The sequence below is a fragment of the Cannabis sativa genome, chromosome 9 (assembly GCF_029168945.1).
Source record: "Cannabis sativa cultivar Pink pepper isolate KNU-18-1 chromosome 9, ASM2916894v1, whole genome shotgun sequence".
Taxonomy (NCBI): domain Eukaryota; kingdom Viridiplantae; phylum Streptophyta; class Magnoliopsida; order Rosales; family Cannabaceae; genus Cannabis; species Cannabis sativa.
In genome coordinates, this window is record NC_083609.1 from 3,294,948 (window position 1) to 3,309,059 (window position 14,112).

The 14,112-nt window shown below is 29.0% G+C and overlaps 2 protein-coding genes across 2 annotated transcripts; one reads left to right on the top strand and one right to left on the bottom strand.

The window, feature by feature from the left end:
* Positions 1–5,223: 5,223 nt before the first annotated feature.
* On the bottom strand, positions 5,224–5,988 carry LOC115722679 (uncharacterized). Its single transcript, XM_030651946.2, has one exon. It carries the CDS (start codon positions 5,986–5,988, stop codon positions 5,224–5,226), a length of 765 nt encoding a protein of 254 aa, XP_030507806.2.
* A 5,411-nt stretch (positions 5,989–11,399) lies between these two features.
* On the top strand, positions 11,400–12,845 carry LOC115722881 (probable aspartic proteinase GIP2). The gene has a single exon (XM_030652232.2). The coding sequence runs from the start codon at positions 11,454–11,456 to the stop codon at positions 12,726–12,728; it is 1,275 nt and encodes a 424-aa protein (XP_030508092.2). The 5' UTR covers positions 11,400–11,453; the 3' UTR covers positions 12,729–12,845.
* Positions 12,846–14,112: the final 1,267 nt, after the last annotated feature.

Consider the following 14,112-nt stretch of genomic DNA (forward strand, 5'->3'; position numbering starts at 1 on the left):
AAAATTAACATTAAAATTTTACCATTTTTTTTTTTTTGAATTAGATGGATCAAATCCAATCCAATACATATGAGACCTAAAATATTGGATGGATCCAATCTGATTCAAAAATTATTAGGTCTAAAATATAGAATAAACTCAAATTAAACTAATAAATATAGATATAAAATACATCCAACGGATAGAACCAATCCAATCTAATATCCAATTGATGTTGGATCGATTGGATGGTAGAATCTAACATCCAATATATAATTAGATCGAATCTGGATAAACTTAAAAACATTGAATGTGGTCCAATAAATATTCATACGTTCATCGTTATAGAAATGAACTCCAAATAAACATTGCTCACTCGATAAACACTATTATTGCTCTTTTTTTTATTTAAAAAAATAACAAAAACTAAAACGATGTATTTTCATTAAAAAAAATTGTAAAAATATAGCAAAAAATTATAAATCGGTAAAAATATAATTTTTTGTCATTTTTTTTTAAAAATCATTTTTTGAGTATTTATAAAATGATCCATTTAATATACACTTATGTAGTTAGTAAACAAAGTGAATAATTTATTAAGAATCTTTACACAAAGTGTATACAATACTTTTTACATTTTTATAGACTAACAATATAATATAATGATGCTATAAACAATATAAAAACAATGCTTCCTATTTTTTTAAAAAATATATATTAAACCTGTAAAAAATATTACAAAAATTGTACATCGACATTTTTATAAATTTTAAATATTTATGAAAATACTCAATGTTAATCTTTATTTTTTAAAATGATCATTTACCAATTAAACAAATTTTCTATAAAAGTGAGATATTGTCAGTAACAAAATTATTTCAATTATATGATTTGTACTTAACCCCACAAACTTATTTTTTAATAGTAAAACCCTCTAAACTTCACTTCTATTTTAATTTTTACTTTTCCGTTAATTAAGAGATGTTAAGTGCCAAATTAAAGTGCTAATATGTACAAAAGTGTATACGTGGAAAATTTTTAAAAGTCCACATCATTTTAACTATTCAAATACCATAAAAATTATTTTAAAATTTTAAAAATCATTTAAAAATGAAAACAAATTATAAAATATATTTTTGTTCCTTTCTTTTCTTTTTCTTCTCCTTTTCTTCTGGAACCATCGACCCTAAACCCATTCCGCCTCTTCCTCATCCTTGATCCTCATCTTCAATCTTGACCAAAATTATATTGTTAAACTTATCTAGATGTTTCTTGAGATCCTTAGATTCATACATCCTTATGGTGTATAATTTCTTCTTCAGATAAAGTTTATTGGCCATACTTCTGAATTTAAGGGATAAAGTTCTTAGGGAAGTTTCGAATGAAGAAACTCTAGTAGAATAATTAGGAAGAGAAGGAGCATCAGTAATAAAAAAAGATCATCACAGTTAGAAAAACTGTTGACCTCGAAAAGTGATCAACCGACAGCAGAATTGTATGGATTTGATGCTTGCCACGTGTTACACAAATAGAATGAAAAAGTAATGAACACACATATTTTTTATAGAGGTTCGACCCCCTTTTAATAGAGGGTAATGACCTACTCTCCTTTTAGTTGTATTAATACCGAGGGTTAATACTATTGAGATCGCTATAGGTCGGATCTGATATAGCACCCTTAAGGATACAAAGTAAGAATCAAGATCGGTAAATCTCTAGTGATGAGAGTGCTTGTACAGGCGTGTGAGAGGGAGTGAAGAAGAGAGTTATCAAACTTAGGCTAAGAGCTTGGAGGCTAGTATTAGGCTTAGTTCTCACTTTCAGACTTAGGTTTTCTAGATTAGAGTTAAGACATTTATATAGGAAGCCTAAAACCCTAATTTACAACTTGAAACCCTAGATATTTTTGTATATTTAATTAATTAATTACAAAAAAAACCAAAATACCCTTGAACATAGATATTATTTAGCTATTCTATTGGGTTTTTAGGGCCCAATTCACAGCTCAAACGATGTAATCCACATGAAGAATTGCACAGAGAATCCTGCAGACCTTCTCTTGGCTGGCCAGACACCTACAAGGAGCAGGCTGGCCGACTATGGTGCTGTTCAGAGGCTGGCCGACCAGCTTCTGTGAGGAAGCTGGTCTATCACTTAATGCCTGTTTTAGTGTCGAGGTTTCCATTTGTTGAGGTACTGACTTGGTCTTCTTGTTGGTGAGTTGTACTGTCACGTCAGGAGGACAAAAATTAAGATAAAGTTCTCAGGAAAATTTCGAATGAAGAAACTGCAGTAGGATAATTAGGAAGAGAAGGAGCATCACTAATAAAAAAAAAGATCATCACAGTTAGAAAAACTAATAGCAGAAGGATCATTACAATTGAAGGAAGGCGACGATTGATACAAAAAATATAGCATACAAGCACATATGGTGTATAATTTCTTCTTCAGATAGCATTCCTGAGATTCTTGAATTCATCCATCCTTATGGTGTATAATTTCTTCTTCAAATAAAGTTAATTGGCCATATTTTTGAGTTTGGAGGATGAAGTTCTCAGGAAAGTTTCGAATATAGAAACTACAGTAGGATAATTAGGAAGAGAATGAGCATCATTAATAAAAAAAAAAATCATCACAGTTAGAAAAACTAATAGTAGAAAGATCATAAGAGTTGAAGGAAGATGATGATTGATACAAACAATATAACATTCCTGAGATCCTTGGATTCATCCATCTTATGGTGTATAATTCTTTCTTCAGATAAAGTTAATTGGCCATAGTAGTTTTGAGTTTGGGGGATGAAATTTTCAAGGAAGTTTCGAATGAAGAAACTCCAGTAGAATAATTAGGAATAGAAGGAGCATCACTAATAAAAGAAATCATCACAATTAGAAAAACTAATAGCAGAAGGATCATCATAGTTAAAGAAAGACGACGATTGATACAAATTACAATATAGCATTCAAGCAAATATAATTTATGACCATCAACAATTATGATGTAATTGAATTCTTTCTCGAGATTCATAACAACATTACTACTTACAAACTTTCTCATAAATTCCTGATGAGTGCCAATAATTAGACTCATCAAATTTAAGAATATAGGCTTGGTTGCACCCCTGAAACAATCTACCTTAAAATGAATAAAAAATATAACAAATATGAAATTTATTTTCAATACAAAGAAATAATCATTCTAGCTCACAGTAAAATTTTTTGGCTCTGTTGTTAAGTGCTTAGTTATGGTCTCTCATATAAATTGATCTGATACTAATATTTATTTCAGTCTCTATATCGAGGTGATTGTTATAAAATTTATTAAGGTATGTTAATACTTTTTATAAGTGAATTAAAACTAGCTATCAATTAAAATTAAATAAATATGTTAATACTTTTTATAAGTGAAAATAAAGTTTATTGATCCACACGTTAGTTATGTGGGATACAAGATACTTTAACAAACTAAAAAGTACTTTTACAATGAAGAATTAAATAAGAAATATTTACTATGAAGCAGAAAGGCATATAAAATTCTTGTATTACAATTCAACATGATTTTATGCATTGTTTACAATACTTTACAGCTGAATCACAGTTAACCCTTAACCTTTACTGCTTGTATATAATATGGCCTTAAGACTCTTAGGTGGCGTTTGGTTGGAGGTAATGAAATGGAATGGAATGGAAAGGAAATAATTTTCATTCCATTCATTTGTTTGGTTGCATTTTAAAGTATTGGAATGGCATTCCAATGGAATGCTCTTTCCACCACTTTAGTGGAATGGCTATTCCATTTTAAAAAGGAAGGAATGACCATTCCAATGTAACAAGAAAAAAAATTTAATTATTTTTTTATCAATTTTTTTTATGCATTTTAAATTTTATTCCATTCCATTCCTATTTCCATTCCCATTCCCATTCCTATTCTTATATTTTCATTCCTCCCAACCAAACGCCATGTTAGTTATTAATCAAGGCCGGTCTTATCAAATTTAACTTATTTATAATGATGAGGTAAATTACTTCTGGGATTAATTTACATATATTTAGAATACACTATAAAAAATCTTACTTTTAGTCATAATAAAATTTGTGACTAAAAGTGAAAAAATTGTAACTAATTATAAATCATAATTCCTATGTTGTGACTAAAAGGTCCGTGGCTAAAAGTATTAGTCACAAAAATTATAATTTGTTGTGACTGGATGTGTTTTTAATCACAATACTTGCTGTGACTAAAACTAAATTAGTAACTAAATATTATATTTTAGTCATAAGTAACATTTTGTTGTGACTAAAAGTCACGTTTATTCACAAAAAATTATGTTGTGACTAAAAAATTGTCACTAATAATAATAATTTTTTGTAATGATAGCGTAATATAATTCTTTGGTATTTTGATCTGCATTAGTTAAACAAGACTATTCGTAGTACTTGTTGAATTTAGAGTTTGGTTAGAAGAAATAAAATTTCCATTATAGTTTGTAGCTTTTGATTTCGATACAATAAAGTGCACTACAATGTTCCTATAGCATATGTACTATGTAAATAAAAATATAAGAAAAAAAAATCAATTATTTTTCGATTTCATTTGAGTTTCAGTACTAGCATATTGTTACTAGCTATTTGATTTTTTTTTTTTTTGTTTACTATGATTAATTAATTAATTCTTTTTTTATTAAATGTTATTGATTGATCTGTTATTACTTACTTTATAATTTAGCCAAGTACTATGTTTCTATATATCGAATCTTGATTGGGTTATTCACATGTATTTGTTCTATTATTAAAACTTAGTGTTCATTGAAAGATTTCAAGTTAACATTATTACATTCTCTTAAAACAAAATTAAAAGAGATAAGTTATCACCTAGTCATTGATAAAATAATGAATTTTGTTATTCACAATTTTGTGACTTAGGATTAATTTATATATATGTTTTTATTTGTTTTTTAGATTTTTAGTTTACAGTGATGACTCATCGGTATTTTGATATACATTAGTTTGACCAATGCACTCTTTGTAGGATTATCAACCATTTCACTTCCATAATAATAAAAACATTATTTTAAAATTGATTTGGACACAACAAAATAAATAAATTCCTATACCAAAATAATAAAATTAAAAAAAAAATACATAACACAGACTTTGTATATCCTAATTTTTTTTATGAGCTTAATTGAGTTTATAATTAAGGTCAAATATTTCATCAGAAAGAGAAGCAAGGGCAAATATTTCATTAGGGAAGTGACTGAATATCACTTTCATTACGAGAAGGAGCATCAGAGGAAGACGATAATATTGACGACGATATAGTATTCAAGCACATATAGCTCATATTCACTTGCAATTTTTCATAAAGATGTGGTAATTGAATGCATCCCTTTTCGTATTCCTTTTTAAGAACCATGACAACACTATTAGTAAAAAATTTCTTCATGAACTCCTTGCAACACTCTTTACCAGCACAAAGTACAGTTTTTTGATCAGAGCCAAAAATGACACTTGACTCGTCAAACTTAAGAACATAAGCCTTGTTGCACCCTCGAAACAATCTTGCTCCAAACGAATCGAAAATATAACAAGCATGAAGTTCTAATTTCAGTACAAAGAAATGATCATCCCAGCCCACGATGAATACTCTTGGCTCTGTTGTTAAGTTCTTTGTTATGGTCTCCCACATTTCGTCTAAAGAGAAAAGATCCTTCAATGGCTCGAACTTTTCAACCCCCAAAATTCCCATGATAGATTTATTTGCGCAAATAGAGAGTGGTTTAATACCAGCATTTACCACGGTCTCTATGTCAAAGTGACCATAGTAAGAAATTTCAGTGCAAAGTACTCGCCATTCAGAGGAGCCTTGGATGATTAAAGATTCAAATTGTAGCCTTGTGGGGATTAGATTCGGGTTACAGTGAAGCCAATGAGAGATAAGTACGACTATCACGGAACAAGCACCCTCTCCCGAAGCGAAGGAAGCAAATAAAACTTCAACTTTTAGCATTGCTTCTTTATTATGACTGAATAATTCTAGTAATGACCATTCTGTTAACTTTGGCTCCTGTGATCATAATATATATACCAAGGATTCATGAATAAATTATATGTACTTAATTTAAAACTTATTCATAAATAATGTACGTATAAAATGTGTTAAACAGAAATATGTGAATGTAATTAGCTAGTGAATTTTGATATATGATCATAACTAATTAAAGAAAAAAATAGATGAACAAACAAAAACGTTATAAAATGACTAACTGATGAGAATTGATTAATGTTATGGTTCTTAAGGTTTTAAATATATATAGATTGTAAATTTATTGAAATAATTCATTAATTATTTTTAGTAGTATTCTTCTCTTTTTTTCTCTTTCTAGCGATATTATATTATGTAATTGATTAATATCACTCAAAACAAGTACACTAAATATTGGCCATAAAAACACATAAACCTATATATTTATCTAATATATATGTAATACTTAATATATTTCACTCTCTCTATAAAGTTTATATAGTAAAATTAACCGATCAGCATTTTTATTACTCTCTCACTATTTCACTAAAAGAACAAAAAAAAAAAAAAGAGTATTAGAGAACATATTTTATTACTTACGTAGGTTTGCATGGATGATGGCTTCTCCATTTTTTGTTAATTTAAATATTGATTGTAGTGAAAACTATATATCTACTTCTCACGTTGCAGAGGAAAATTATTTTCTTTTTCTTCTAAATCACTCTAATTAGAATTACGAATACTTTCGATCGCCACAAAAATCTAATTAAATACTAATTAATAACTAAGCATATAGGATACTATTATTAATTTATTATAGTTGTAATCAAATTAGGTTTTTCTTTGATATATAGGATAATATATTAGTTTTTTTTTTTTCATAAAATGATCATGTATATATATATTAGGTTATTTTAGTATATACTAATAAGTTTATAGGATATTATTATAACTATTATAATTCAAATTATGAGGTTAGAATTTATTTGGATGAAAATTAATATCTTATGTATGTATCAGATTATTTTATCATTTCTAAACCAAATCAAATATCGATCATTTAAAATATAAAAATATGTTTATATTTTCCCCTCACCCATTTTAAATTATTTTTAATGAATTTTCAAAATATCAGATTAATTTAATAATATACCGCTATGTTTTATATTTACCAAAACAAAGTATCAATTTTCATATATATTAAAGAATTTGATTTTCTTTTTATTATTTCTTTTTAGTATTCTATTAATTTGAAACATTATCTCACATGAATTAAATGCATACATAATAATATGGGCTACTCGACTCATAACTAATTAATTTTGAAATATATAGAACCATAATTCAAAGGATTGGGACTCGGACCCGGACCTAAACCCGAACTTGGACCCAGACCTAGACTCGGGACTAGTGACTTGCACCCGAACCCAGACCTAAGCTCGAGATTCGAACTCGATCTCGGGACTCGGAACCCAGACCCGAACCAAGACCAAATCGACCAGAACCTGAACCCAGACTCAAGACCCAAACTCGACTCGGACGTGGGCTTGGGACTCGGGATCTGGGACCCAAGAACGGGACCTAGACTAAGACTCTGGACCTCGGACCCAGACCCGAACCCAATCTTGGGACCTGAGACTTAGACCCAGGCTCAAACCCAAGACCCAGATTCAGACTCGGGACCCTGACCCATATCCAGACCTAGACCCGGACTCAGAACTGGACCCAGACTCGAGACCCGACCCATAGTCAGTGTTTAGGTCAAGTTTGTTGAAAATATATTATAACTTTATACAATCTATTAATATAATTCAATACCAAACATGATATTGTATTAACTAATACTAATACAATACAATATAATACGACGTACCAAACGAGCCCTTAATTCTATTATTACAACTCCACTATAAATATAGAATTGCACTCTTTGACAATATAAAATTATACTCGTAGTCTATTTATATAATCAATATAAGTAGTTCACCATCCAATTATTAGTTCATAATTAGAGTTGTTCAAATTACAGTTTTTCCTTTTAAATATGTCTTGAATTCCTTATGTATCATTAATTCAATGTAAACAATTAATCTATAATTCAATTATAGATTTGGATCCAACTGTTAGCACTCTAAGAATTAACACTATAAGGGAAGTAATATTCAATCCTCTCGGAAAGCTTAGATTCTATTATTGTATAACATGTTCCCAGCCACGCATGTTATTAAGTTCCTAAAATAGAAATTTTAAAAGTTATCTTGTCTAAGAAATTTAACGAGTGAATCAAATAACTCAATAAACACAAACACGAGTTCATGTATACTAAGAATTTAGACTGATCCAACTAATAATCATCGTTGTGATATGAATAAATCTTCTATGATAAACGGCATGTTGATGAAAGATTTTATTTCATATCGGTCCAATCATGTATAATCAAATTATACACTACCTTTACTAAATATCTATCAACATATGTGATCCGAATTAAAATCACACACACATATACTAGAATATAGTGGTTAGTAAACTGTACTTGGTAATTTCATATTAAAGATTCCATACTTTAATACTTTAAAAAAACTATACCATATACTATAGGCAACAGTTTTAAATCGTCGCATATAGTATAGGCCACGGTTTAAAATCGTCGCCTATAGTGTTATAGGCCACGGTTTTTAACCGTCGGCAATTAGCTCAAATCTAAAAAATTTTAAATAATATGTTTTCTCTCGTTCTAATATAACGCGTTTTCATATCTAATTTTTTTTCAAATCTATACATTTTCAAACTCTCTCTCTCTCTCTCTCTCTCTCTCTCTCTCTCTCTCTCTCAAAGACAGACGTGCAACTACGAGCCACCACGAGCACCGATCAGTCTTCTCTCTCTCATCCACTCTTTCTCATAACTTCTTTATTATTATATTTATTTTTTTATTTATATATTTTTGAAATTTTTATATTTCATAGATCGTCAAAAATCTCAAAATTGTAGTTTTGACAGAACCGTGACCCAAATCTCGACTCAATTTTACTAATGTTAATATTGGATACTTTACCATAAAAAGAATTGTGTACCTCATATATCCCATTAAATTATGGTAATATAGATGATATAATGATGCAGGTTTATTCATATATCATGAATAGGTCACCACGTGCATGACACATCTTCATTACTAACGGCACCATGAATAAAAACAGATTTAGTTTTCTGCAACTTGACTATATACATACACAGGGCCGGCCCTAGGCATAGGCGGGCTAGGCCCGTGCCTAGGGCCCACACTTTCCGGGGGCCCAAAATAAAAAAATAAAAAAAAATTATTAGGCTTTTATTTAAGTAAAATTTAAGTGTAATACAAGCAACAAATATTTATAGCTTAGTTGGTTAAGGTGGAAGACATAATGTTCAAGGTCATGGGTTCAAATCCCATAACACTCTTTTTTTGATATATTTTTGAGGGCCCCAAAATTTAATTCATCTTGGGCCCATAAATTTTCAGGGCCGGCCCTGTACATACATAGGATAATGTAGTATTCTAATATAAAAATTATGAAAGATGTAGCAGTGCAAGTGGGCTACTTTTATTTTTGTTTCAGCTCCTCTCTTCCCTAGACAAACACACCTTGCTCTAATTATTTCAATTCACATCTGTACACTGTACACTAGCTACAAGACATAATACTATACAATCCAATCTAACGCCATCTCTAATTCGCCTTTAAAACATTAAATATATATAATTTGCTTTCACACTATATTTATCTTAATAGAACACTATAAATAAACTCATAAATAATTTTGTTTACAGTATTACACTAAATTTAATGTATTAATTTTTAAAAATTTTAATAATTAATATTTAAAAAAAAAACTAATATTTATTATTAAAATATTCTTGTTATATTAATAAAATAATATTATAATAAAAAATATAAAATTTAGTATAATTTTTAGTGTTGTGATTAAAATTTTTAAAAAAATATATTATTGAAATAATAATTTTTTGGTATTCATTTAATACCAAATTTAAATTTTACCATAAAAATGACCTAACATAACGTAATATAATACAACGTACCAAAAAAATCTATAAATATAATTTATAAGATCTTCATTCAAAGGTTATTAATTTATAAAAGAGAAATGTTAAAGGGCACTAGTGGTGCCTAGCACCCTCCTATGTGTTAATATCGTTATTAGTCCAACTAAGTATCGAGGTCCATATAATTTAATATATTAGTTTTTAGAGAGTATCGCTAGTCAATCTCAATGCGACATGTCGAGAAATGCGTAAAAACCATTATTAAAAGTGCACCACCATTTCTTTTTGGGAACATGATAATTGAAGACAACCAGTTTCGAGGCACACTCCCAAAAAGCTCCCACCTTCCTACTGGCTCTCAAAATATTAAATTTTATGAAGTACACAAGTAGCATTATGTTTAATGTTTATTAATTCTTCAAAAATAAATTTTTGTAGATGGAAGACCATAAAATATAAATTAATTGCACATGCCCTCATACTTTTTTTTTTCCTTTTTTGGCGCACGTTTTCATAAAATTTTCAGTATTTTAGTAAATAATTTTGGATAAATCTACCGTTCACTCTCTAAAAAAATATTTTAGTATATTTGAAAGCTTTTTATTTTATTTTTATTTTTATAATTATGTACGTTACAGTTATTTAGTACTATCTATGAATTTTTAAAAAATTTAGAGTAATTTATAATACCAAAAATAAAATTTACATATTTTATTACACGCACAATTATTTTTTAGTTAGTAACTGTTTAAATCTTATTTTTCGTCATTATAAACTATTTTACAAGTTGTTTTCTTTTAATAAATTTACAACTGGTCTTAGAGCATTTTTAATAAAAGTGTAAATAAGTAGTGAAAACTAAAATATAGCTCATTTAATAAAAAGTGTGCTCTAATAGTGTGCTAAAAAGTAATATAAATTTGGCATATAGTAAATTTTATGCACTACTTTTTCATTTACATTTATGTCATTTCTATTATTTTATTAGTATATTTAACTATAACATTAAATTATAAAATATTTATATTATTTTTTTATTGTCTTACATATTAAAATAATAACAAAATTAATTATAAAATTATTAGATTTTATTTTTTCTAATACAATATTAATTAGATATTAAATTTTACATCAAAATTTTACAATTAGGCATTGAAACATAAATCTAAAATTTGGTATAAATTTACCACAAAACTATTTTGTGTTCACAATTTTTACATATTTCCGATTCTAGATGATCTTAAATAACAATAACTTATCTCAATCTATGAAGAAAATAATAATACAAATATATATACATATAAGAATAGCATATTACACACGTTTTATAGCTATAAATAGCCATGCCCTGCCATTAAATTTTTCACCCACAACTATCTCACAAAACCTTCAATTTCAAAACATGGCTTTCTTATCCAGTCTCCTCTTCTCCTTCTTTCTCATCTCCATTCTAATCTCTGTCTCCACTACTACTCCATTGCCCAAAGCCCTAGTCCTGCGAGTTACAAAGGACACCAAAACTCTCCAATACACAACACAAATAACCCAAAGAACCCCTGCAGTAAAAGCCAATGTAGTGTTAGATGTTGGGGGTGAATTCCTTTGGGTTGACTGCGAAAAGGGCTATAAATCCTCAACCCAAAAGCCTGTCCTATGCGAAACACCCCAATGCGCCCTCACCTCATCTGTGGGTTGCACTGTCACAGGTTCCAACTCAAGTGAATACATTTGTAGTGTGACACCCACTAACCCATTTTCATTCAGTACTAGTGGTGATTTACACCAAGACATTTTTTACATCCAACCCACCAACGGATTTAACCCAATGGTGAAATCTGTTTCTGTACCAAATCTCCCCTTTGTTTGTGCCCCAAACTCATTAGTGAAAGGTCTGGCAAGTGGAACTGTGGGCATGGTTGGGCTTGGTAGGAACAAAGTTGCTCTTCCTTCTGTGCTCTCATCTGCTTTTAACTTTCCAAGGAAATTTGGCCTTTGTTTATCTGGTCATTCAAACGGTGTCGTTTTCTTTGGAAAAGAGCCTTTAGTGCTTCATGGTGTTCATGTTACTGATCCAAATTCCTTGATTTACACTCCCTTAATTCGTAGAAACCCATCAACCGAATATTTCATTGGACTCAAATCCATTAACATTGAAGATAAGCCAGTTAAGTTCAACACAACATTACTAACTTTCAAGAACGAAAATGGTCATGGGGGAACAAAAATTAGCACCATTGATCCATACACAACATTGGAAACTTCTATATACAAAGCTGTTGTTGCTGCATATATTAAAGCTGTAAAGGCTCCAACAGTTAAGGCTGTGGCTCCATTTGGAGCTTGTTATAGTGCTAAGTCCATTGGGTTCACTTGGATTGGACCAAATGTGCCTAGAATCGATTTGGTGTTGACTAATGACAAAGTTTGGTCAATAATTGGTCCCAACTTGATGGTTAATGTTGGTAATGATGTGTTGTGCCTTGGATTAGTTGATGGTGGTCCACTTCATTTTGTTGATTGGGGTATTAAGTTTACCACAACTGCTGTTGTTATTGGAGGGTTTCAGATTGAGAATAATTTCCTTCTCTTTGATTTGGGTGCTTCAAGGCTTGGTTTCACCAAATCTCTTATTCCTAGACAAACTGAGTGCTCTAATTTCAATTTCACATCTCTTTAAATATATTATTATATCTAAGCTAGCTAGTTCTCTTTTTTTGCTTTTCCTTTTTTGGTAGCATGTATGGTTAGTTAATTAATAAATTAATAATTAATTATCGTTTCATTTATTGTCCTATATATTATGATATGCCCAACACTTCATGATTTCTGATGATCATGTATATGTATAAATATGTATGATTTCTTGGGGGTTAAGAGGATAACATGTTACCTCTGCCATCACCATAACCATTAATTGGTATGCAATTCACACTAGCAATAGCATCAATAGGGGTAGTCTATGAACTATTGGACTTCTTTCTCCTATTAATTATCCCATATTTTTAAACATTCTATCAGAGTCATCATATCTTATGTGACCATGTTTGATATGCATCTATACAGATAATAATCATGTCAACTTTGATATGGTTTAAAACGGTGAGCAAAAAATAGCTAACATCTTAAGGAGGAATAGTGTAGAACATTGTCCTACATATATAAGAACATGAGCTATTCCACTTATTACCAAAGTAATTTATATCCTATATAGTATGCAATTTAATTTTAAATTGGTAGTTAATTATTTATTTAGCCCTTAGTTAATTGACACTAATGTTTTAAGAAAAGCATTGTTATTGGGCAGTACTATTAGTGATATTTCCTAAAAATTATTTTCTTATGCTATATGAGATCCAATACTAATTACACTAATAACGACATGACACCTTGTACAATTTGTTATTGCTGATGATAATTAATTACATATATAATTTGGGAAATTCGAATTTGTCTATGGTATGTCTAAAATGATTTCAAGTCAATCGAAGCAAGGGAAGTTTGTCTTCGAATCTAAGAGAGAATCTTGATTGGTTAATCAAGATCTTAAGGTAAATTATTGTAAGAATCTTTGTTGCATTGTTTTACATTCATTTAATTTACGAACTGGAATTAATATCTTAACATTAATTTTTATTAGAGGTTATTAACCATACTAAGGTAGTTAGACTCAAAATGAACATGTTGGGTTTATTAAATTTTTTTAGTATACTAATTTGGCTAAATAAATAGCTTTTGAATATCGAAAAATACTTTACTATGTTTATTCCTTGGAGATATAATATGGCCTTCGTTATTAGCCATGATCATATCAAACTTAACTTATTTATAATTATAAGGCAAACTGCTAAGATTTATTTACATGTACTTTAATTTATTTTCTTAGATTAAAGTGATGATATACAATAGTCACTATTGAAGACTGTTTGAAGTACTAATTAAATTTAATTCTTCACATATAATTAAATTTTAAATTTATTTAAACATTTCCATTAAAATTAATAAAATAAATAAATTTACATATTAAACAAATCTTTACATAAATACAAAATAATAAAATAAAT